This window comes from Caretta caretta, chromosome 7 (genome assembly GCF_965140235.1).
Source record: "Caretta caretta isolate rCarCar2 chromosome 7, rCarCar1.hap1, whole genome shotgun sequence".
Taxonomy (NCBI): Eukaryota; Metazoa; Chordata; order Testudines; family Cheloniidae; genus Caretta; species Caretta caretta.
Window position 1 is genome coordinate 46,687,005 of NC_134212.1, and position 24,629 is coordinate 46,711,633.

Consider the following 24,629-nt stretch of genomic DNA (forward strand, 5'->3'; position numbering starts at 1 on the left):
CTTTAAGGAGAGATGTGTCCTGCTCCACAGGGGATACCCTTTAATCATCTCCCCAGGTGGAGGGAATGAGCAGAGGCAGGTCATGTAGCTAAAATCCACCTTCAGATTGGAGATGAGAGAAGGCTGTAGTGGAAGGGAGATTCCAGATAGGAAACCCTGGGAGGTGCTGCATGATGCAGAGCAGGGAGGACTCGGAGGAACTGGAGGGCTTTATGAGCTGCTCTACAGCAAGAGATGTGCCTTAGCTCCCAGGTGCGGCTGGGGGACAGCCTGCATGGAGCTGGATCCAGTGAGGAAGGCTGGAGCGGGGAGAACAAGCCTGCCAGAAGAACGCCTCAGCAGGCCCAGGGCTCGGCAGCTGCTGAGGGTTGGGAGCCAGCTAGGAAGGTTGGGGGAATTCTTGTTTCCTTGTGTCCTTTGCTAATAAACCCTGGCCCCAAAAAGGGATGTGACTCAACATATGAAAGAAAGCCTGTGCCAAAGGTATTGGGAAGCCCAAGGGGGAGGGAACTGAGGCAGCTGCTAGCCCAAAGCCAGCTCAGGTATGCCGCAGCACTACCTGCCTGATCAGCTGTAGGAGTTTCTGCCTAAATGCTTGGTTCTCATGCAGTAGCAGGGTGCTGGGTTTGGGTTCCCAGCTCTGCAAGGAGCTGGGCGTGCCCCTGCCACACCGTGCTCCTGGCTCACACTAAAATAAAAGGCCAGCTGAGATCGGATTCCACTGGAAAACCTCTTTGGGAAACAGCAATGGAAGGTTTAATCCTAAAGAGTAAGGAGACCTGGTGGTTAGAGAGCCAGTCTGGGAGACCTGCTCCTTTCCTGTCCCTGGATGACCTTGGGCAAGTCATAGCTGCTCTATGCCTCAGTTTCCCATTTGTATGTTGGGGGTTGTGAGGACAAAGACATTGGGATCAGGAGGCGCTGCGATGGCTGCTGTGGAGCTGGGGGCCATATGTGTACCTGACACAGAACCAGCTCTGCATCTCTCAGTCACGCTCCATCGAGCTGCGCTAGAACTGGGAAGCAGCAAGGTTCCTGCTGCCAACAGCCGAAGGGCAAGCAGGAGCCAGCACGGCAGAGCAAACAGCCCAGATATGCTTCTCAGTGCCACCCCTGCACCAGGTACGTCTGGAACGTCATCACTTCACGGAGAGCGTGCCTGGTAGGGGGGGAAGCAGCGGAGGTTTGTCCGGCCCCACGTACCTGGTACGTTGGGCAGTGCTTAGTGATCAAACAATCCGGTGGGGCTAAGGCTGCTGATATCAGCTGATAAAACGGAGTGCGTTTCACTGGATCCCTTCCTGGAGGTTGAGAGCGCATGACTGGGGCCATGCTCTCAGCTGGCACCTGTGTTCGTGCCTTACAGGGCACATCTGCCCCACCCCCTTCCTGGGGCCAAGGCTCCCCAGGGCCCGTGGAACCAATGTGGTGCTGATGGGCGGGGATGAGCCAGTGCAAGGGGATGAACACCTCTTGCGGATCATGTGGCATGGCTCTGGGGGGCAGGCTTCTGAAAGTGGGGAAGTGGATCAGGGCCAGTGGATCCAGCTATTCTGCCTTGCAGGGAGGGCTGAGGAACAGCCTTGGACCCCCATGACACCTTCCTAACCAGTCCCCATCTCAAGTGCCCATTTCAGCCCAGCGAAAGGTTGCCCTGTTGTGTGCAGATCAGGTCCTTGTCCCCTGGACGTGCCCAGTTGCTGTGCACGTGCTTTGCAGTGCAGGATGAGAGAGGCCTTGCCTAAAAATGTGCTCCAGGGACACCATCCATCTCTGATGTGTCTGTAGTTCCGGACCAACCGGCCCCCAGTACATCAGCTGTCCCCCTCGAGGCTGCTGCCTCTCGCCAGGGGCCCAGGGAGCCTCCAGAAATATTCTTTTCCAAATTGGGACTGCAGAAAAGAAGGGATCTTTCCCCACCCTGCTGCCCCCTTCCTATGTTCCCACTCATCCCTCCTCCCTGCCTCTGGGGTAATTCAGAGCCTCCTCCCCAGAAGGAACCCACTGCTTGGTAATAGAGGCTGCTCCTGTTCAGGGCTGGCTCAGTGTTCCTGATGGTGGCCAGTGGCCAGAAATAGACGCCTTTGTCATGAGACAGTGGAAATAGCTGGCTGCCTGCCTGGGGCTCTGTGGGCAAAGGATGCGCTCTCTCTGAGCAGCTGGGGGCAGGGAGGACAGTGGCACCTGCCATGCTGTGGGGGAAAAGGGCCCTGGAGTCCAGCTCTCCAAAGTAGTACTCTGTTCTAAGCTGTTTAGATTCCCCAACCCCCAAGGAGGCAATCCTGTTGGGTGTTGGTGGGTTAAGCACCAGGTGTTGGGCCCAACCTTTGGCAGCAACAAAGGGTCAGTTACCTCGTGCACACAGGGCTTAGGAGATGTCAGGACAGTCCATAAATGAGGGGGTGTCTACACCCAGAAAGTGGGCGGGGTGTTGCTTGGGGTGTCCCAAAAGGTGTAACTAGGAGGAAGGGGAGAATGTTAACTAAAGAGTGAACAGAAGGAAAAACGTCCTGCTAGGGTTGGGGATCTCTTAGGCTGTGGAATTGTCTCCCCAAGGAAGAGGGGAGAGGCCCCGTTGCTTGATGTGTTTCAGAGTGGTCTGGATAAAGCTCCAGTGAATGTCTAGCAGAGACTGATCCTTCCCAGGCTCCTGATGGGTGGATGAGATGATTCTCTGAGCACTGCCCAAATGTATAGGACAAACGCAGACACTGCAGTCATGGCACCAATCCCCAAAGCCTGATTTTCATGCACTCACACATCCACCCATCTGAACAACTTGCGACTTGTTTTCTTGGTTCAGTGACTTGACGTTTGTGCAGACATGCAGGATTTTAGAAGGGGAGGGAATGGCCGTTCTGGATCTCTGTTAATATTGGTTTGCTATTTAGGCTTAGAAGGAACATGGAGACATAGGCATTCCAGGCTGGATCAGACCCAGGGTCCTTCTAGCCTGCTGTCCTGTTTCTGATAGGGGCCAGCACCAGGTGTCGCAGAGGAAGGTGTAAAAACCCTGCAGTAGCAGATGGGGTAATCTGTCCTCACATTAGTCTCATCCTGGTGTCTAAGGCCTGCTCTACACTACAGAGTTAGGTTGATGTAAGGCAGCTTACGTCACCCTGGTTGTCAGTGTGCGCACTACAGCCTTGCTTCCACTGATTTAAGTGCCATACTACACCAACATAATACCTCCACTTCCATAGGGCCTATGTCAGTGTAGTTAGGGCGATGCAGTGTCTGTGTAGGCACTGCATTGCTTAGGTGGGCTGCTAACTGTCATTCTTGTCAATTTCACGGGTCCATGCTGGAGCTGTGAAATTGACAAGAAGCTGGGCTGTCACTGTGGAGGGGGAGGGGCTCCAGCTAAAGCCTGGCTGCCCCTGGGCTTCCCGCTTCCAGTTGACCTGCAGCCGCCCTGCTCAGAGCCTGACTGCCCTCTGGGTCCCACTCTCAACCCAGCTCTCTGCCCAGACTCCCCATTCTGAGCCGGGCTCTCTCCGCTCTGTACTTAGCTCCCTGCCAGGAGCCCAGCTGCCCCTGGGCTCTCAGCCCCCTCCCGCCACTGCCCCTCTTAAGTCAGTGTAAGTGCTCCTGGTGAGGACGTGCACCATCTACAGAAGCAGGGTAGTGTGGACATCAACCACCACAGTAATTACCTAACATAAGTCGACTTGCGTTTCTAGTGTAGACGTGCGGCTTAGCCCCTGACGCCTGCGGTTTAATATCCCTTCCCAAATTTTCATGTATAATAAGAACAACTATGGTTCTTCTTGTTACCCATAATCATGTCCAATCCCTTTTTTAATCTTGGTAATTTCTTGGCCTCACTGACTTCCTATGCCAATTACTTACTGCATGGCTGAATTAGTTTGTTACCTGTTTGTTTGACTGGCTGCCCGAGTTGAAGCAGTAACTGTATAGGAGCAAAAAGAAAAAGAGTAATTGTGGCACCTTAGAGACTAACAAATTTATCTGAGCATAAGCTTTAGGTCTCCTAAAAGTGTCAATTCTTCAACAAAAAAACTTCAAAAACAGACTCCAACGAGAGACTGCTGAATTGGAATTAATTTGCAAACTGGACACCATTAATTTAGGCTTGAATAAAGACTGGGAGTGGATGTGTCATTACACAAAGTAAAACTATTTCCCCATGTTTGTTTCCCCCCCCGCGCTGTTCCTCAGACGTTCTTGTCAACTCCTGGAAATGGCCCACCTTGATTATCACTACAAAAGGTTTTTTTTTCTCTCCTGCTGGTAATAACTCACCTTACCTGACCACTGTCCTTATAGTGTGTATGGTAATGCCCATTGTTTCATGTTCTCTGTGTATATAAAATCTCCCCACTGTATTTTCCATTGCATGCATCTGATGAAGTGAGCTGTAGCTCACGAAAGCTTATGCTCAAATAAATTTGTTAGTCTCTAAGGTGCCACAAGTACTGCTTTTCTTTTTGCGGATACAGACTAACACGGCTGCTGCTCTGAAACCTGTATAGGAGCACTTCATGTTGCTGGGCAGTGATTTCTGTCATTGTACAATTGTTTAAATGTGAGGCACCTGTAAATTTGTGTGTGTGTGTGTGCTTTTGTTTTTGACACCTGAAGTAAAAAATAAATATTCGATCATACCACTGCTTCACGATATGATAGTTGCACTGTTATGCCTGTCATGACCCTCAGGTATCAAGCCTGGGGTAACAGGGAGTGGCCCCATTCAACCCTCCACCTGTTAGCCTGGGACCCATGAAGCTCAGCCCCAGTTTGAGGCTCTACCCCGAGGTCCTGTTGGCAGAGTCCCTGAGCAGCTGATTGGCCAGCTGGCCCTATGTAAGCCAGCAGCAGGAATGGAACAGGAAGCTGTTTGAACTGGGCTCCATCCTGCTCTGGACTGTTGTGCCTTGTGTTTCCGGCTCCAGCTCTGGCTTGATTTCCTGGCATCCTGAGCCGGCGTGACTCCTGGCATCTGGCTCGTGATTCTGATCTCCAGTTTGTCTCCTACCTGTGATCCCTGGTATCCTGACCTGGCCTGACTCTGGTCCCAGTGTGTGGTTCTGACTTCCTGGTATCCTGACCCAGCTGACTCTGTCTCATGACTGTGGACTGCAGCTCTGACCATTAGGTCTGGACGCCTGTGACCTGGCTGTGACAGCCTCATGAAAGGTTGAATTATTTGCTACTGACGTTAACTAACCATCAAACAATCTTTGACATGCACACACTTAGTAGCTCCTACATAATATTTTCAGAATAATGGAGAAGGGGTTTAACAGAAAAAAATTAAAATGGAATACTTTCAGTCCCAGTTGTAGAGGCAAGGTGGAAGAGGGAATATCTTTTATTGGGCCAACTTCTGTTGGTGAGAGATTCAGACCTGCGTGCTCTCACTGATTTCTTCAAGTCACCCACTAGTCTCCTGGGACGCACAATGCTAATCCCAAATATAGATCCCTATTGCCACCTGCTGGAGAAGGGATTGAACTGCAGTGCCAAAGCCACAGGGCAATTTTGATGCATGTATTATTCAAAGTAAACAGAAGATTGCCTGCTAAATTCACTTAAAAATTAAAAAAAAAAAACTAATGAGCTGCCAAGGCTGTGCTGCTAGCAATTTGCTTTTTGTTTAATAAAATCCTATCTACTTACAGCTTAATTTACTTCACTCAGTATTTATCTTTGTTTTATCTGCCTCAAAACAGGAATTGTGTGTTCTTAAATAAAGAGATTGAAAGGATGTTTCATTTTCCTGGAGCTTGGCCTCTGCTGAAATGCTCTTTAGTCACTTCTTAAAGCAACAGTTTCAGAATTGTGACAGAGATTCCTGCAGCACTTTAATAATAATTGAGCCCATGTCCCCAGGAATCAGTCCAGGATTGGATGCTGCAGACTAGTCTCCACAGCTTTGTCTAGTTTTAAGTGATTCAAGCAGTGGGGCTTCTCTGATGTCCCTTGGGAGACTGTTCCACAGTTGTATATATCTCACTGTTAGCAAGCTTTCGCTGCTATTTTGGCCTAAATTGTCCTTTGCTCAATTTCAGCTGTGATTCCTAGTTTTACTTTAAGGGATTGAATAATTCCTCTCCTTCCAGGGCTTTACATCCTTCTAGAAACAATAGTCACATCTGCCTGGATGGAGTGTTCTCTGTATGTTTTCCTAGCCTCATCAAGACTGTGTGGGCTGGTGTAGTGTAGATCCCTGGCATTCTGCAGCTGGAGATCAATCTTTGAAAAAGCAGCTTTGGCTGTGAAGTGGGGAGTCAAGTTCCATCCCCCTAATGCTGGAATGTGTAACTCTGCAGGGAATCCAGAATGCTCAGCTGTGTGTCATAGATCCTGCACTGCTGATGGAGTCTCATCTGGGTCAAGTGGCAGGTAATTTGGAGAAAATAAGGTCTGATGAGTTCTGTATCCTCTGTTGCCATAAAGTTCCAAATGGTTTGCAGTGTAGTGACAGCTCTGAAATCCTAGGTTGCCAGGAGATTGCTGCAGTCCACATGTGAATCTGTTTAGTAGTGAAAAGAAAAGGAGTACTTGTGGCACCTTAGAGACTAACCAATTTATTTGAGCATGAGCTTTCGTGAGCTACAGCTCACTTCATCAGATGTTTACCGTGGAAACTGCAGCAGACTTTATATACACACAGAGAATATGAAACAATACCTCCTCCCACCCCACTGTCCTGCTGGTAATAGCTTATCTAAAGTGATCAACAGGTGGGCCATTTCCAGCACAAATCCAGGTTTTCTCACCCTCCACCCCCCCACACAAATTCACTCTCCTGCTGGTGCTAGCCCATCCAAAGTGACAACTCTTTACATAGTCAAGTCGGGCTATTTCCTGCATAGATCCAGGTTTTCTCACATCCCCCCCACCCCCATACACACACAAACTCGCTCTCCTGCTGCTAATAGCTCATCTAAACTGACCACTCTCCAAGTTTAAATCCAAGTTAAACCAGAACATCTGGGGGGGGGGGTAGGAAAAAACAAGAGGAAACAGGCTACCTTGCATAATGACTTAGCCACTCCCAGTCTCTATTTAAGCCTAAATTAATAGTATCCAATTTGCAAATGAATTCCAATTCAGCAGTTTCTCGCTGGAGTCTGGATTTGAAGTTTTTTTGTTTTAAGATAGCGACCTTCATGTCTGTGATTGCGTGACCAGAGAGATTGAAGTGTTCTCCGACTGGTTTATGAATGTTATAATTCTTGACATCTGATTTGTGTCCATTTATTCTTTTACGTAGAGACTGTCCAGTTTGACCAATGTACATGGCAGAGGGGCATTGCTGGCACATGATGGCATATATCACATTGGTGGATGTGCAGGTGAACGAGCCTCTGATAGTGTGGCTGATGTTATTAGGCCCTGTGATGGTGTCCCCTGAATAGATATGTGGGCACAATTGGCAACGGGCTTTGTTGCAAGGATAAGTTCCTGGGTTAGTGGTTCTGTTGTGTGGTATGTGGTTGTTGGTGAGTATTTGCTTCAGATTGCGGGGCTGTCTGTAGGCAAGGACTGGCCTGTCTCCCAAGACTTGTGAGAGTGTTGGGTCATCCTTTAGGATAGGTTGTAGATCCTTAATAATGCGTTGGAGGGGTTTTAGTTGGGGGCTGAAGGTGACCGCTAGTGGCGTTCTGTTATTTTCTTTGTTAGGCCTGTCCTGTAGTAGGTAACTTCTGGGAACTCTTCTGGCTCTATCAATCTGTTTCTTTACTTCTGCAGGTGGGTATTGTAGTTGTAAGAAAGCTTGACAGAGATCTTGTAGGTGTTTGTCTCTGTCTGAGGGGTTGGAGCAAATGCGGTTGTATCGCAGAGCTTGGCTGTAGACGATGGATCGTGTGGTGTGGTCAGGGTGAAAGCTGGAGGCATGCAGGTAGGAATAGCGGTCAGTAGGTTTCCGGTATAGGGTGGTGTTTATGTGGCCATCGCTGCAGTTTCCACGGTAAACATCTGATGAAGTGAGCTGTAGCTCACGAAAGCTCATGCTCAAATAAATTGGTTAGTCTCTAAGGTGCCACAAGTACTCCTTTTCTTTTTGCGAATACAGACTAACACGGCTGTTCCTCTGAAACCTGTTTAGTAGTGAATCTCTTTATTACAGGAATCAGATAACAATACCGACTGGTTTTTCACTGATCCTTCTTTGCCACAATTGGGCTCCATTCTCTGCTTAGCTCCAAAAATATGATCTGAAGAAAATGTGGTGGTCTTTCCATAGCAGAGCTCTGCACGCAGGTCCCTCGTGTGGCACAGGGTGGCAGCAGTGTGCTGTTTGAACCAGATCTTTGCTCCGTGGCTTGTTAGCTAGCATTGCTTGTGAGAGTCCCTTTGTACATTTGCAGCTGCCTTTAAAAAAAAGAATATTCTTATGCTGTGGCATCAAAGCGCATCTCTAGGAGTGTGTGGGAGTGAGGGGAAGGAAGGGCAAGGAATCCTGCGAGGTACAGATCCGCTACAGGAGAACAGCGCAGGCAGTTGAGAGAGAGCGCACATAATTGGAGGCATGATTTTGAGCTGAATCAGGCTCAGATCACTTTGGAAAGTCCGGGGGCTGGCTAAAGGAGGGACCCTCCCACCGCTGGACCAGACTTGGGCTGCTTTGTGGTGGAGCCACTTAGCTGGTTTCTCCTTGGAGCAGAACAGCTGGGGGATGTTTCCAATAGAGCCTGGGACTGGAGGAGGCCACGGGCTGCACTCCGGAGGCCCTGTTGGCCACATGAATGGGGAAGCAGGCCCAGTGCTGCTGAGCCCTCAGCCTCTGCATCCCAGCTGTCCTCCCCTTTGATAGCATCACTCAGGAAGTGAGCACCTCAGGCCTGCCCTGCTGCTCCTTCTCTTTTGACCCATGCTTCTTGGAAGGAGGCCCGTGTCCCACAGAGTCCCCAAGGCAGGTGAAGCTGCCATAATTACCACCCGACCAGCTGGTCTCTGAGTTTCTGTATTGTAGAAAGAGGGATTGGAGATGGGCACTGTAACCCACTGGTGTAATTTGCACCTTCCCTATGACTCATGCCACCCCCACCATGGAATCACATGCTGATTTGAGCAGATGCAGGCAAGATTTGTCACCTGAGGTGGCATGAGTTTGCAGGGCTCAGCTCTCTGTCCCTCACCAACTGTAGTTAAAGGAGAAACCCAGGACCAAGAAGGCACAGATGCCATCTCTGCTTCCCAAGCATAGTGAATTCGGTGCTGCCGAAAGGGGTTACCAGCCCTGGAGCCTGAAGTCCTCTCGCTAGAGGGCAGGGAGAGCAAAGGTGGACCTGTGCAAAGCGTTGCTACGCAGCTCTGCCAACATGCCCCCGTGGGGCACATTGGGATACCTTTCTCCAGGGCCCAGTCCGTCCTTAACGCCTCTACTAAGCTTGGCAACGGGGTCACTGAGTGATTGTGTGATGCAGATACCAGTGCACTGGGAACTAGCCTGAGATCCACCAACTCATTTCATGTAGGAGCCACAGACCAACATGCCTCAGTTTTGGTCCCTATTGGGCTGGATTTCATGGGGTGATCTAGAAGTGAAGGGCTCTCTCTCCCATTACCGTGAGCCAGCCTGTCTCCCCCTGAGTTCTCTGCTCTGTTGTCTCCCCAGAGACTCATGAGGATCTGTGCTCCCAAGGGCTCCTGCGGTGTCAGGGATTGTGCAGTTTTGATGGCTGTGTACAGTGGAATGTCCCGTGCCTGAGCTGCCCTGTCTGTCTGTATTGGAGGCTAGAATGCTGAGTGGGGGAGCAGGCAGAGATCTGAGGGTTTGGAAACAGCTGGTCGTAGGTCTGCAGGTTGTCTGTCATATCTGATTTCTGATGGCTGAATGTCAGGTAGTTGACCAATGGTTGCCTAAGGTGCTTTTATGATAACCCCAGCGGTATGCCTCTGTAGTGCAATTGACAAGCCCCTGTCTTGGACACGGACAGAGAGAGCTGTCTGGGGTGTGTAAGAACTCTGGGCTCTTATCTCCCTGATTCATTGTCCCCCTCCCCATCCATGCGCACTGTCTGCCTCCCATCTTTCTGCTGTGTCGGTCTTGTCTTTCCCCCCACCTTGTCTCTCTCTGAGGACCCTGTTTCTCCCCTGCATGCTAGAGCCATTTGTCAACACAGTGATTCAAACTGATGAGCTTCTAGGAACCACTTCCCCAAAATGATTAAGTAGATTGTTCTTCAGGGGCCTCCTGGCTCAGTTCTCCAGGTGTAGGCAAGGGGACTTGGGGGAATTCACCAATCCGTGAGAATTGCGGCTTCTTAAGTAGACAAATATAGTGCAGTCTTCTCCTGAAGACGATATTGTTGGAGTTGAGAACAGTGCATGTCCCTCACCCACCATTGTGCCTCAACCCGGGTGCTCTCTACCCAGGAAGGAGAGGGGCCAGGGTCACGGATGGTGGCCCTGATTGTGGTCAATGCCTCCCTTATCTGAAATGGGCTGCATTCTTGGAAGGAGGGTGCTGGGCTTAGAACTTGCTGTTTTTCTGGCCTCTGAGAACGTCCCGGCTATGGCGATCTTCTCTTTAAGTTGACAGCCCCTTGTTCTGAGAGGTGTCATGTTCTGGGATTGCTTGGAGGCAGTCAGGGTTTGTGGAAACGGGCTGGAAACCCTCTAATGCAGTGGTTTTCAACCTTTTCTCATTTGCGGAGCCTGAAAAAATTTAGAATGGAGGTGCGCACCCCTTTGAAAATCTTAGACGTAGTCTGCAGACGCCCAGGGGTCCACAGACCACAGTTTGAGAACCACTGTTTTATGGTAACGACAACCTTTCACGGACCTCTTAGCCATAGTCTGTGGACTCCAGGGACCCACAGACCACAGGTGGAAAACCACTGCTCTAGTGGCATGACTTTGCTCTCTCTCTGACAACAGGAAAACAGTCTCTCTGCTTTCTTCATGGTTTGAGAAAATCCCTTGCCACTGAGTCTCTCTCTAGCAGACCATGTTTTCCACCACCGCTGCTCACGTTTTCTTCCTTCCCGTTTCTCCCATTGCACGTCATCTGAGAATCATGATGAGAAGCATGGACAGCAGGACAGGAGGGGGAACTTGGGTACCAGAGTGCCAATAGCTGTAGATAGGGAGCGGTTCTGTGCTTCGCTGATTCTTGTATTCCTTGGCCTTCTGGGTAGCTTCAGTTCTATCAACGTGAATTTTGGAATTCAAGCATAGTCAGGAGTTGTCCATGGTGGTGGCAGCCATCTGGCCTTCGTGTTGGCAGCTCCAGCAGAAAGGCCAAGGATTGAGAGGACCTCAGAGACAGTGCTCACCTCCAACCTCTGGGATTCTCTTGTCAGGTTAGAGGCATATTCTGTTCTAGTCAGTTACTTATACGGTCCTGTAGTGGGGCGTCTGCCCTGTACTTGCCCTGATAGGGTTAAACCCCAGCCTGGAGGGCTGCAAGGAAACAGCCAATTAGGACAGTGGCTACAGCAAATTAGGGCGGCAGCTGGACCAGCCAATCAGGACCTTGCCGGCCCACATAAAAGGAAGCTGCAGGCCAGAGCAAACGGTCTGCCGCAGGAAGCCCAAGGGAGGGGACCGGCTTCCTAGAGGGCTGCAGAGACTAGCACCGTGAGCAGGGCTGCTAGGGCTTGCAGGCCCGAAGCCCTGGGAAGAGGGGGAAGGAGCCAGAAACGGGAGCCGAAGGTGCTGAGGCTGTGGGGAAGTGGCCCAGGGAATTGAGACAAACTGGTGGAAAAAGAAAGAGGCAGCAGGAAGCTGTTGTTTACAGAATCCCTGGGCTGGGACCCAGTGTAGTGGGCAGGCCTGGGACACCCCCCCCCCACCCGCCACTTGCCGCTGATGAAGCGGCCAGGCTATGGACTACCAAGCTGCTGCAAGGAACGGCTAGACTGTTGCGGAAGGAGTCCCCCAGAAGGGGGGAACCCGGATTGTGACACAGCCGGAGGGCTGTGCCAGGAAGCAGAGGCAGACTGGAACTGCAGTGGGTCTGCAGGCCGAGATGAGCATGGGAGAGCCTCCACGACCGGAGGGCACACCCTCTGACCAGAGTTAATTCCTGAAATGGCTAGCAGGAGGTGCCAGTGTGGTGAGAGACCCCGTGACAGGCCCTCATCAGTGCTGTATCTTAGTGCGTGCCAGAAGTGCATTGAGAGACATGGTTACCATCGGTTGTGCATGGTTTTGTCTTTCTGTCTTCTCCTCTCCAAGGATAAACTGTGTGTATAAGGGGTTAGTTTGTTTTTTAAAAATAATGTAATGTATGACGGGGACGCCACTGGAAGTTTTTGGAGGAGAAGTGTGCCATGCCATGAAGTGGAGCGTAGTGGAGGGTCTTCATTCCTGGAGGAATGAGTTTGTTCTACAGTGTTGGACCAACCCCCAAGAAAGCGCTGTCTCCTGAGCAAATTACCATACCCCTTGCAGTGGACAGTTCCACTGCCACTAAATGCAGGTAACGCCCAGTTCTGCATTTCCTTGGTGTCCAACACAAACAGTGCCATCCCGCAGTGTTCTCAGGCCCTACCAGAAATCAGCCCCTGGCTGAAGAGGAAGCTGGCTATAGATGTACCTAGGAGAGACTGAAGAGAAGCTGGTATGAAGAGGGAAGTGCTTTGAGCATTACCCTGCCAAAGAACGTCTCAAGGGCATCTGCTCTCAGCTTGTTAGGTAGGTCACAGCCTTGGGGTCCTTTTGGACCCCTCAGTGCTATTGGATGATCAAATAATCATGGCAGCAAAGAATGCCCTCTTTCATCTGTGAAGAGCCAGGAAACTCAGCCCTTCCTATTGGATTCAGGCCTGACCATGTGAACTGTGCATTTGTGACTTCCAAGCCTAATGAGTGCAACTCTTTGGGGCTAGGAATGAAGCCACACCCCTGAAAAAGCTCCAGGGGGTGCAAATCACAGCAGCCTGGCTACGTAGCCCTACATGTCGCTGCAAACACCTGACCCCCGTGCCCGTCCCTAATTGATTTCAGGTCCAGTTCAAACCATCTATGGGGAGTGACCCAGGCTACCTCAGGGATCATCCCTACCTCCATGACAGCGACTTCCCAGGACAGCTGCGTTCTGCCAGAACAATGGTCCTGCTGACCAACTGGTGAGGCTCATGGCATGGGAGGTGGAACTCTGCTGGGGACTGGCCCTCTGTTATGGGACTAGCCTGTGCACGAGATAGGAATGGGCCTGGGCATCATCACGCTCAATGCACAGCCTGTTGCTGAGGCCGAGCTTCCCCTCAGTGAGTTCTGCGCGCGCACATGCACATGCACACGCTCTCTCACACACTCACGTACAGGTCACTCAAGTGATATCTTCTACAGGTTGGAAAGGAAGCAAGAGAGGCAGATTGTTATTGTTTCTATTTTTAAATACATGCTGGGGTGGAGCTGCTATGGTGATGGCACCCCACTGCTACCCAGCTCCGCTAGCTAGCTAGCCTGTTGCTTTTGTGCGATGTGGGCGCCTCCGCATGAGAGATTGGACTGAGACCTACAGCTCACTTCACGTAGGTTGAAAGATCACAGTCCCAACTGGCCTGGTGGTCCCTGTTGACCCTCTCATCCAGTAGCCAGCACCCTGGTTTCCTCTTCTGGAGTCTGCTCCAAGCAGGACTCTGCTCAGCTGAACCCTCCCGCCAGCTGGGAATCATTCAGATGGGGGAGTGGGACAGCCAAGCTTTTGAGTCTCTCAGATGGGGCCCAAGGAGTTTGATGGCTGTCCTCTGGGTGCCCATGGGCGTGCGTGGGTCTAGAGTGATCTCCCCTGGGTCCAGAGAGGGACTAATAACCCTGTTGGCTGTTCCTGTTTTGAAGATGCTGCTGTGTGGCTCAGGCTGCAGCCTTTTACAGGGATCCTGCTTTATCTAGTGGAGAACTAGAGCTTTGGCTGGCTAGGTTATGATTGTATTAGGAGTCCCCTGCAGCTCTGATAACTCCTCTCCGCCCCCCGCCCCGCCGCTCTCCAGTGTGCCATGCATTAAACCCTCTGTTGGTGGCCACAGTTCTCATGGCTGAGGAAGATTAGGCTGGCCTGGCTTCCCCAGCAGGCGTGTTGTGAGCTAGGTTTGCTGAGCAGCTCTATGGGGGTGGTAGAAAGATCCCAGAAGAGAGGAAAGCTGGTCCAGTGGTTACAAGACGAGACTCGGGAGTCAATGCTCCACCAGCCTTCCTGCGTGCAAGTCACAGATCCTCTCTGCACCTCAGTGTCCTCCTCCCAGTAGGGTGGGGAGGGTAAATACGATCCAGGTTGGAAGGTGCTTAGATATGGTGATGAGGGGCCAGAGAAGTACCGAAGGCAGAAGTAAACGGTTTGTTTTGTCTGGTTCCCTCGAGTGCGACTCGATTGCAAATACCTTAACCGCTTGTTGTTTTTCCACACGTTGGGAAGCCTTCCTTGAGAAGAGGCAGCCTGGGTTTGTGGCAGAAGGCTGCTGTTGTGTTCGCAGCTCGACCACTGACTCACCCTGTGGCCCTGGACAAACCACAGCTGCTCCGTGCCTCAGTTTCCTCATCTGTTAACTCTGGGTGAGAGGGTGGGGTGTATGTGTAATAATACTTATGGGTAGCCCTAATTCCAGAGTTTGTTTCTTTCTGAGGGCTTGACTTGGGAACCAAATGGACATTCTTTTCATGGCCGTTTTCCCTCTCTCGTCTGTAAATCGATTGAGTGGTTCTGCTATTTGGTTAGTCACATTGGAGGACTGTTTCTTAGAGCCCCGCAGAATGCTATGGGGTTGTTGTGTGTAGTCTGTGTTAGCGTCTGGGGGCAAATTCAGCTAGCCGCAGCCTAGAGTAAGTGGGAGCAGGAAGGCTATGGGCTAGGTTCATTTATCCATCAGACATCTGTTGATTGTAAAATTAATGCACATGACATTATGTATCAGGCTGAAAGTGTGTGTCTGAAATGTGCCAACCTGTTAGCAGCTGTTGATCCTATTGGGAAAGGATGAAGTGGCTTCTGCTGGTGCCTATAGACCACTGGAATAGTAGGGAAGTGGGACTGGCTAGAGAGAAAGAGAGGGAGGATCCAGAGTGTGGGCTGAGCAGTGCTGAATGAGGAACGCTATAAGCAGCTGAGTTGGGAGTGGGAGAGAGGGTTTGAGCTGATCATTTCTGTGGTGTGGTTAATTTCTTTGTCAATAAAGCTGAGCCTCAAGAAAAGGGTGAGTTTGGACTCTGCATAGTGAGTGGTCTGTGTCTGAGACGAGAGGTGGTCAGGAAAGGTGCACACTCCTACGTGACTTTCCCATGTAGGCCCATCTGGCAGTCAGGGGGGCAGGCAAAGCAATGAACAGGATTTAGAGTAACAGCCGTGTTAGTCTGTATTCGCAAAAAGAAATGGAGTACTTGTGGCACCTTAGAGACTAACCAATTTATTTGAGCATGAGCTTTCGTGAGCTACAGCTCACTTCATCGGATGCATACCGTATTCCACGGTATGCATCCGATGAAGTGAGCTGTAGCTCACGAAAGCTCATGCTCAAATAAATTGGTTAGTCTCTAAGATGCCACAAGTACTCCTTTTCTTTTTTCAATGAACAGGAGTCCTTCCTACCCCTTCCATCCATCTGTCTCTGTCATAAGAAGGCGAACACCCAATAGACTGCATTGGGAGTAGTGTCCACTTTATGGTGAGTTGAATTAGTTCCATGTAGAGACCAAATCACTATAAGCTCTGCTCACTGGGCCCCCCTACCAAATGCCCAATTTGTGCAAGCGACATTATTTGGCCACTTAAACCCATTATCTGACCAACATCACTGAGCGGGTAACATGTCCTGCCCTTTGTGTCTGGATTTGCCTGTTTAGGAAGTACTGAAAATACCTTTTCCCACATCCCCCAGGCCGATTTAATATGCCAACCAGTGGGTAAAATAAAGTAGGCCAGCTAAGGCACTGCATGTAGCAGAGATGGCTGCGCTGGTTCTGGGCTGCAGCCCTGGGAACTTCAGGGGTTTGTTTAATATTCTGCCAGCAGATTTTTAAAAAGCCTGTGTGCACCGTATGGTCCTCGGCTAGCAGAGAAGGAGAGGGCAGCCTCCTGCTGCCGCTCACTTGTTGACATCAGCATGAATAGCCAGCATCACTAGATAAGGAGCATTCCCTCATTTGGCCCTGTTTAATACTGTCCTAGCTGAGTCTGTCTGGCTCTTGCCCACAACTGCAGAGGGTTGAGAAGAGACTTTGACATTCATATTCTGCTCATCTCTGTTGCTTTCCCTCCGAAGATCTCAAAGCACTCTGCAGGCGTTAAAGTTCACAAGAAGGGCAGGCGGTAAAAGGGGGAAACTGAGGCACAGAACAGCTAAGTGACTTGCTGAGGAGTCATTGGTAGCACTGGGAATAGAATCCAGGCCTCTTAATTCTGAGTCCTCTGCTTTTGACAAGAGGTAGAGCTGCAATCCTATTCCATATTTGGAGAGAGTAACGTGGTCTGACATAGGACTAGTAGCTGGGCTCTCCTGAGTTCTTATTCTAACTCTGACACTCGCTCTCTAGGTTGCTGGGGGGTCAGTCACTCCCACTCTTGGCCTTGTTTTCCCCATCTGTGAAATGGGGATCCTGCTCCCCTGGCACAAGGTGGCAGACGTTCATTTGTCTGTGTGTGTGAAGTGTGGGGCGCGGGGAAGCTGACTCACAGGTTATCCACTTCCCGGAGCAGATACAAAAACAAATAAACTGTATCTTCTAATTGGCCCAGCTCCACAGGGACACGTTCTCAGCATGTCCCACCTTTACCCAACTGAGGGCTGCATTTCCAACACATTTGCATCTATTTTACATAACATTTACATAAAACACATGCACGTTCCCTACTATTTGTCAGTGTTTTTCTCTTCCCTGTTTGATTAATAGATTATTGTTTGTGGGTCAAATTCATCGGCAGTTACATCAGCTGACCAGCTTTGTCCTCACCCTGCTCTTAAGGGTGCAGCTTGCCAACGTGCAGGGTTTTGGAGTGTCCCAGGCAGCTGCCCCCCAAATTCCTCTAGGTGTGTTATTCCTGTCCTGTGGGGGTGACTCCAGTACCAGGCTGTGGGGTTTCCAGGGCACCTACCTGTCCCTGGCAGGTGGATGTGGAACCTTATAAAAATCTTAGCCTGGACCCTTCTCAGCCTTCTTTCTCCCCTGATGCCACCTGTTGTTCGTTCATTTCTTTAGGTGCCACCTGAGAAATGCCGCTACATTGTGGGCTGCATCCTGAGCGAGGGGGAGGAGAAGCCGTCAGAGGAGCTGATCCGACTCTTCAAGAAATTTGGCTTCAAGATCTTCTCCTTCCCGGCTCCCAGCCACGTGGTCATGACAACCTTCCCATTCACCACACCCTTCTCCATCCAGCTGGCGGTGATCCGTGTCCACCCAGCCCTCGACACTTACATCAAGGTGAGCGACCATTGCGTGCAGAATGTGTCAGATTCATAGCACACCAATAAATGCCCTCCTGCCATTGGCTGTTGTGGATGCAGTGAGTTACCTTCTGGTAACTTCCTCCTATTTGGTCATGTGGCCTAAGAGCCTCACCTGCCATTGGCTGTTGTGGATGTAGCTGGTAATTTACCCATAATAAGTTCCTGCCATTCACTCACCTGGCCTTATGTCCTCTCTTCCTGTTAACCTATTGTATCTACAACAGCCATCTTGTAATAATTTACTGGTCTTCTCCCCATTCAGACATATTGATTAGTTGGTTTCCTGCTAAAAGCACTGCCCTATGGTTAGGAGTCTAGCAGGTAAGTGGTGGTTCCATGTTTCATAACTAGACCTATGCATGTGCCTCTCCATTTCAATTCCCTCCTTCCCCTGCAGTGGAGGGAGCTGCAGTTCAAATCTCGTTACTCCAGTGGGGCTAGGTAGCAATCTCTAGCTGGTTTAGGGTTTAATGAGTAGTTTGGATTAGAGTGTACTAGAAATATTTCTCCAATCTGGGTGCTCCCTGCTCCATAAGCCAATAATGCCCCCCATGTCGTTTTTGGAATTATTTTAGTTTTAGCTCATTCTTTCTCTGGAAGGTGGTTGTCACTATGGAGAACCGCTCCATCAATGACTGTTTAGCCAGGATGGGCAGGGATGCAATCCCATGCTCTGGGTGTCCCTAGCCTCTGATTGCCAGAAGCTGGGAGCGGATGACGGGATGGATCACTCAATAATTGTCCTGTTCTGTTCATTCCCTCTGAAGGACCTGTCATTGGCCACTGTCAATAGACAGGATACTGGGTTAGATGGACCATTGGTCTGACCCATTATGGCCGTTCTTAAGTTCTTCTTACTACAGCCTCCTGGGTGAGGGTGGTGTGCTGGATATGGGTGTGTGTGTATCCCTTTATCCCAGGTCTTCTGGGCATTTCCCACTCCATTACATTTTCTTTCATACCTCCCTGCCAAGCTGTATTGTCAAATCTCCCCACCTGAAGCTCCCAGCTTCATTCTCCTTTTCTATCCAAGTTCTACACTTCCTCCACTAAAGCCTCCTTTTAGCTGTCAGCTGAAGACTCTTCCCCTCTCTGCACTTTGTCAAGGCTGTTCCTTTCAGTGGGCAGGTTCCACTGCAGGCTGCTCCCTTGCAGTTTTAGACTCCTGTGGGTTCCAGCATTCCCCCATCCAGGGAGCACCCATCTCAGACATGGGAGCAGAGCTGCGTGGATCTGCGCCCTGGGAGACGGACCTTGTACCTGGCAAGGAAAATGTTTTCAGGAAGTAGAGCTCTGCAGGGTAGGCTGAGACTGGAGTACAGGCCCTTGGGACGCTGAGTCTGCAGAGTGGAAACGTTTAGAAATTTTCATATTTAAATTTAGTTTTGAATGGGCTGTGTTCACTAATAGGACGGGCTAGAAACAGAGTGATTCCATGCAAGAGTGCACACTCATAGCTCTGGGGCTGCGTCTTGGTCCTGATTTGCAGCACCCCCTCTTTTCCGTTCCTGCGGCATCTCAGCTTTGACCTGCACCTTCCTAGCTATTTCAGACCTGGGTCTTGGGATATGCAGTGGGGTGGTAGGATCCTGCAGGTAGATGCAGGGCTATTCTGCTGACTCTCTCTGGCTGCTAGAACTGTTGGGCCACCTTAAGTCCAATCAAGGTGTATAAAAGGATGTGTGTGTTGGAGAGAGAAGTGGGGTCTGGGCTGATTGGAGAGAGAACTGGGGTCTGGGCTGGTAGGGGCCCTGCCCAGAAGCCCCCAGGAACACCCAAGCTGGGAGAGAAACTTAGGCTGAGTTTTGTTTTGTTATTTAACGCAACAATGGAGGCAAACCCCAGGAGGGGTGAGTTGAGATTATCCCTAGTGTGTATATACTGGATAAGCACGGGGTGGGGACTCTGCCAGGGTACAGGCCTCTCTTGAACAGAGATGGTCTGTTGTGGCTAATTACGTTGGTGGCTTAGTGATGTGGACAATGGAGATGCCAAGGGAAGCACCAGCCTCCTTTGAACATGAAGGGCCTGCACCGGGGTTTGAAGCTGGGTCTGGAGGGGGGAGAGGCCAGCACTCTTGCCTTGCTGTAGCACCTACCCATCGAATGCCGACATTTTCATCCGTCATATGGAAGCAACTATTTATAAACCTCCTGTTCCTGGCGCGAATCCCAGCCCTGTGGGAAACAAAAATATCTTCCTCCTACTTTGTGCTGCAGGATGCTGCCCCAGAAAGTGTGTACCCAGTGGGTCATGAGAACCAGCCTTTTCTCTTCTGTCCTTGGGCAGATTCCGGTGCGGGCGAGCAGGGGGTGCACTATTCAGGCCCCGAAGGATGGGCTCTCGAGGGTGGCAGGGAATCAGGAGAAGAGAACACCTGTGCCATTCCCAGTTCTCTGCCCTTTTCCTGTTCTTATAGCTCTGCCTTCTTGGTAGCTGCTGTTGCAAATGACCACCTGGGCTGCACATAACGGGGTAGGAGGCGGGTTACTTGGGGCCGGGGGTAGCAGTGCCATGGGACCGTACCAGGAGACAGTTCCCCTGAGTGACTCTGCCAGCCCTGGGGCAGGTTGTCGAGATGACAAGGGTGGGTGGGGTGGCTCGGAGAGCATCAGGTTTGTTAAAACAGTGCTTTGTGGTGCAGAGATGACGTTTTCTTGCTCCAGGAAAGGTCCTGGAGAGCGCATCTGTCACACAAGAGATAAAATCATTAGAGCTAAAAAGAGAGCCACAGATTGTGCTGGGAACACCTGGCAGCTTTTTAATGAGAGCTGCCTTTCTATTTAAAAAAAATCCAACATCTAGGGATCTTGGGCGTTCAAAGCGAATGGAGAATAGGAGCTCATCCTAGACTAAAACTGTCGCCTTTGAATCGGCAAGGCAGGACTGGTTGTGTTCAGGCAAATTTCTCCCAGCTCACATGTGCTCATAGTGCCACCGGAGTGTGTCCCTGTCAGGATCTGAAGCAGGGAGCGGTAGTTGAGATGGGTTTTTGGGTCTCAGCCCCCTACTCTGGGACTGTCAGGGATGGGATTGGTCATTGTCTCTTGGAGAACTGGAAAGGCAGGTCACATCGGGGGTTGTCCTGGCACCTGATCATGAGCCATTGTCCAGGATCAAACCCTGCTTCATTTGTAGGAGAATCTAAGATCAGCCTGAGCCTGTTCCACCCTCCAGTTTGGAGCAGCAAGTATTTAGGTCATATGTGGCACTTTTCACCTGTAGATCTCTAAGCACTGTCTAGAAGCCCAACTTTCTAAAAGCATGTACCCACCATTATCCTTGGTATGCTGATGGGGGTGGGGGGATCTGAGGCCAAGTTTACAGTGGCAGAGGTAGGAATAGAACCCAGGAGTCCTGACTCCCACTCTCCTGTTCAAGCCCCCAGGCAGAAGATGGAGGGCTGGGGTGGGAAACATAAAGGGATTCGTTGGCCCTCAAGGGTACATCTCAGGATAAAGCAGATGTGTGGTGCTTTGCTGTGAATCCTCTCCCAGTAACCCCCACACCTATTCATTGCTTTCTGCGGGTGAGCCCAGATTTTTTGCACTCAGTGAACCTCCGCAAGATCCCCTCCTCTCCGCCTAACTCCCCAGCATTTACTTCTGAGCTGTGACTCACGATGGGCCTCCGCTGCCTGGATGCCCACATGCCAGTGGGACTGAGAAGTGGTTACAGTGGCGGGGTCTTATGCTGGTGGTGCCCTAGGAGGATGTGGTGCTAGGAGTTCTGAAATCTCCTCCAGCCTTGTTAACTGTTTCCGCGCTCATGGGCGAGGGCTCTGTGACTGTAACACTGGCTAGACCCAGGCATGGTATAAGCAAAAACTCTGACGGCTTCTTTAGGCAGTTGTGCCAATGCCCGTGACTTCCAACCTGGAGAACTCCCCAGCCCCTACTAGTTCAGTTCTGACTGTGCCTGTGTCTCTTCATCCTGACCTGTGGCCCCTGCTATTCCAGTTCTGGGCTTCCCACAACCCTGGGACCCTCACGCATCCCTGCCAATGCACCTTGATCCTGACCTGCAGCCCCTTGCTGTTCCAGCCCTAGGTTCCCCCAGCTCTGCCAGTTCCCCTCAGTCTTGGCTTGCAGCCCCCGCCCTGTTATTTCAGCGCTGATCCCCCCTGCCAGTGCCCCTCAGTCCTGAACTGCAGCCCCGGGGCTTGTGTTGAGCAGAAACTGCTGTCCTTGTAAACTGTGTGGTGGTTTGATGGGAACAGGGACTAGGAAGCTGGCTTGTCACCAGTCAGCTCCTTTTCACTTGTCACCTCACTCAGGTTTGCTCCTGAGCCTTCAGAGATGTCAGGCTCTTGCCTTCGCCCTCCCCAGTGTGGCGAGCCCCCTCGCTTTGTTCCCTTTCCCAAGCTGTAGGAGGTGTCTGCGGGCTTCGGAGGCTGGGGGAAGTCAGAGTTCCCCCAGGTGCTTCCCCTGAAATCGGAGGCATGCCAACACTGGCACTTCAGCGGCATCTGCTCCCCCGACACCTGCTGGCGAGGCAGGGGGGAAAAAATCAAGAGAGAAACTTTCATGCAAACAGGTGACCTGTGCACCATTTCTGAGGGGAATTTGTGTTGCCATGGAGACAGCTTCTCCAAAGACCTCCCAACCCCCCCTCCCCCCTTCCCTTGAAGAGCCTGAGGCGCGGGCGAGAGGGTTTGGCAATGTCAGGTTTGAAAAGATTCTTTTAATGAGAGTCGGAGGGAAGGCGTGCTGAGCGCAGGAGACCCTCTCTCTGCTGCGCCATCCCTGTGGAAGCTGTAGAGCCGGAGAATGGGATTAGCAGAGAGAAGAGGAATCAAAGGGCTGAAATACAGCCTCCGCTGGCTTTCGGGAGAGAAGGCATTAGTGCAAACGGATCGGAGCCCTTCAGAGGGGAGGCCAACTTAGCAGCCCAATAATGAGAAGAAGGAGTCAGGAGAGGAGGGGTGGGAGATGGGAGAGAGACGAGGTGGAGCCAAAGAGACTGAGGGAAGCGGGAGGTGAGGGGAGTGGGACTGATGAAGAGAGTGGGAGGCAGGAGAAGTGAGGAACGCAGGTGCCAGCCGTAGTGAGTGTGAGGCTTCCTGGGAGTTCCCAGGGCTGGGAGGCCCCTCGCCATCACTTGCCCTTAGCTTGAGGAAGGTTTGTTTGAGCTTGCCGTGGGTCAGCTCCCCAACCCCCTGGACAATGCAAGCCCTCTCGGCTGTGCAGCACTCTGCAGGTGGGCAGTTGGCACACCCCAACCCTCGAGCCTCCTGAGCATCTCCCTGGAGCAGTGGTCCCCAAACTTTTGAGGGTCATGCCCCCCTTACTGCTGTCTGTGCCCCCCGCCCATGGGGCTGGGAGCAGGGCCACTACTGTGGACGGGGTAAGGGGGCCACAGATGAGGTGGGTCTGAGACTGGGAGAGGGGCTGGAGCTGCGGTGGGGGAGGGAGCGGAGCTGTAGCAGGCTCTGGTGGGGGCCAGCAGCCAGGCCCACAGCCAGGTGCGGCTCTGCTCCCAGCCACGCCCCCAGCCTTGGCCTGGGAATGGAGCCGAGTCTTGGGGCGAGACTGGGAGCTAGGGGCGCGACTTTGGACAGGACCAGAGCAAAGCTGGGGACGGGAAGGGGCTGGTTGGCACTCCCTCTTGAGGTCCTGTGGTGGCTGGCCAAGGCCCTGCTGCACCCCCTCCCCCGAAGGTTCCTCTGTGCCCCACTAGTGGGGCACACCCCACAGTTTGGGGACCTCTGCCCTGGAGTGTCAAGCCCCTGCTCAACTGGACGTTTGCAGTGTTCATGGGTTCACTGTTTCCAAAGAAACGGTATAGCCCAGCATTCCAGTTCCCTCTCAGATCGCCTCTCTGTGGAACGCCCCCTCAGATCACCCCTCTGCTGAGATGTGCTTATAGTGAAATCAAGCGTCAGTTCATTTATCAAAGCAGAGAGGTTCAAGTCGGAGCAAGTAGAAGTGGTGGAGACAGTTACATGTAAAATAAAATCACAACATGCATTCTACAGCCTAGCTATTCCCATGTCTTGTAGAGTGGTGTTCAACCCAGATCCTTGCAACACTTTACAGCCAGGCTGGCTGTGACCCTCCTTTCATAAGTCAAGGATTCGGTGTATTCCTTTGCACTCCAAGACAGACGCGAACACTCCCTGGTCCTAAACAGGACACACACCCCTGCTGTTTGTTTCATCCTGTCGATTTCCTCTCCCGTATATTTTGCAGTGTCTTAATTTGCACCTGGCTCAGTATACAGCTAGATCTGCAATAAATAAATGGCCCAACAGGGATATAGGTGTCTGTTACCTGCTGTCTGAATGGAACATCTCCGAGGTGTGTCACCTTCTGGTGACCTGTCTCAACTCCTAGGGCTTAAGAACAAAATTATCAGAATAGATACAGAACGTCTTCAGTGTGACCCGTAAGTTCATTTCCCAGTGATTATGACAGCCAGTGGGCTACTGGCTCTCAATAGAGACCTCCCCTGCCACCTTCGACCCGAGGGATCCCTGTAAAGCCCTGTGCACCCCTTGTGCCGGGGGTCCCTGGGTCATGGTGAGGCAGCGTGCAGGAGCGGAGGTGGTGATGGTGTGTGAGAGGACTCGAGGGGGCGAGGAGCGTGAGAGGATAGGAATGGGTGGGGATGAGTCCAGGCTCCCACGGTGAAGCCATATCCAGGGATGAAAGAAGAACTAAGGCAGAGATTGCGAAGTGGAACTGGTGAAAGCAGGGAGGGGAGCCCAGGCAGCAAGGGGAAGAGAGATGGAGAGAAGCACTTGTAGCTTCCCCTTCCCTGGCAAGGCCACGTCTAGTTCAGCTGGGAGGCCATGTTGAGTCAGTCAGTGCTCGGATTTGCCTGGGAATTAGCAGAAAGCTTGCAAATACCCAGTAATGTGGCATGCTGGGACTGCAGCCCTCTTGCAGATACGATGGCTTTGAGCTGTCAGTGCAGTCCTGGGTGTGATCACAGCAGCCCCATTCCCATCACTCCAGTGGAAGATGCCTCCAAGGTGTGATAATGCCTGGCTCGGTCCCTGGGCACCCACTGAAGCACGGCCGCCTCTAGGGTGGGTGTGGCTGCTGTGTGGCTACACTGCACCTCACAATAGCTTCTATTAGTCTAGCCTCATTAATATAATTGCTGTGTCTGGAGGGTGGGTGTGTAGAAAACTCGCAGAAGGTCGGCAGAGACTTAGAGGGACCCATAACCTGTAGGCAGGAATCCATCTGTAAAGAGATGGACAGAGACCAAGCAGAACTTGCTTCAGATCAAGCTGTCAGGAATCAAACCCAGGTTGCT

At 51.5% G+C, this 24,629-nt stretch overlaps 1 protein-coding gene across 1 annotated transcript in view; it reads left to right on the forward strand.

Annotated features, from left to right (window-relative positions):
• Window positions 1-24,629, forward strand: part of TEX264 (testis expressed 264, ER-phagy receptor) — a 139,290-nt gene that overhangs the window by 13,868 nt on the left and 100,793 nt on the right. Inside the window, exon 4 of the mRNA XM_048857805.2 lies at window positions 17,116-17,337. Within this exon, the coding sequence (XP_048713762.2) occupies window positions 17,116-17,337 (222 nt within the window). The remainder of the gene's footprint in view (window positions 1-17,115; window positions 17,338-24,629) is intronic.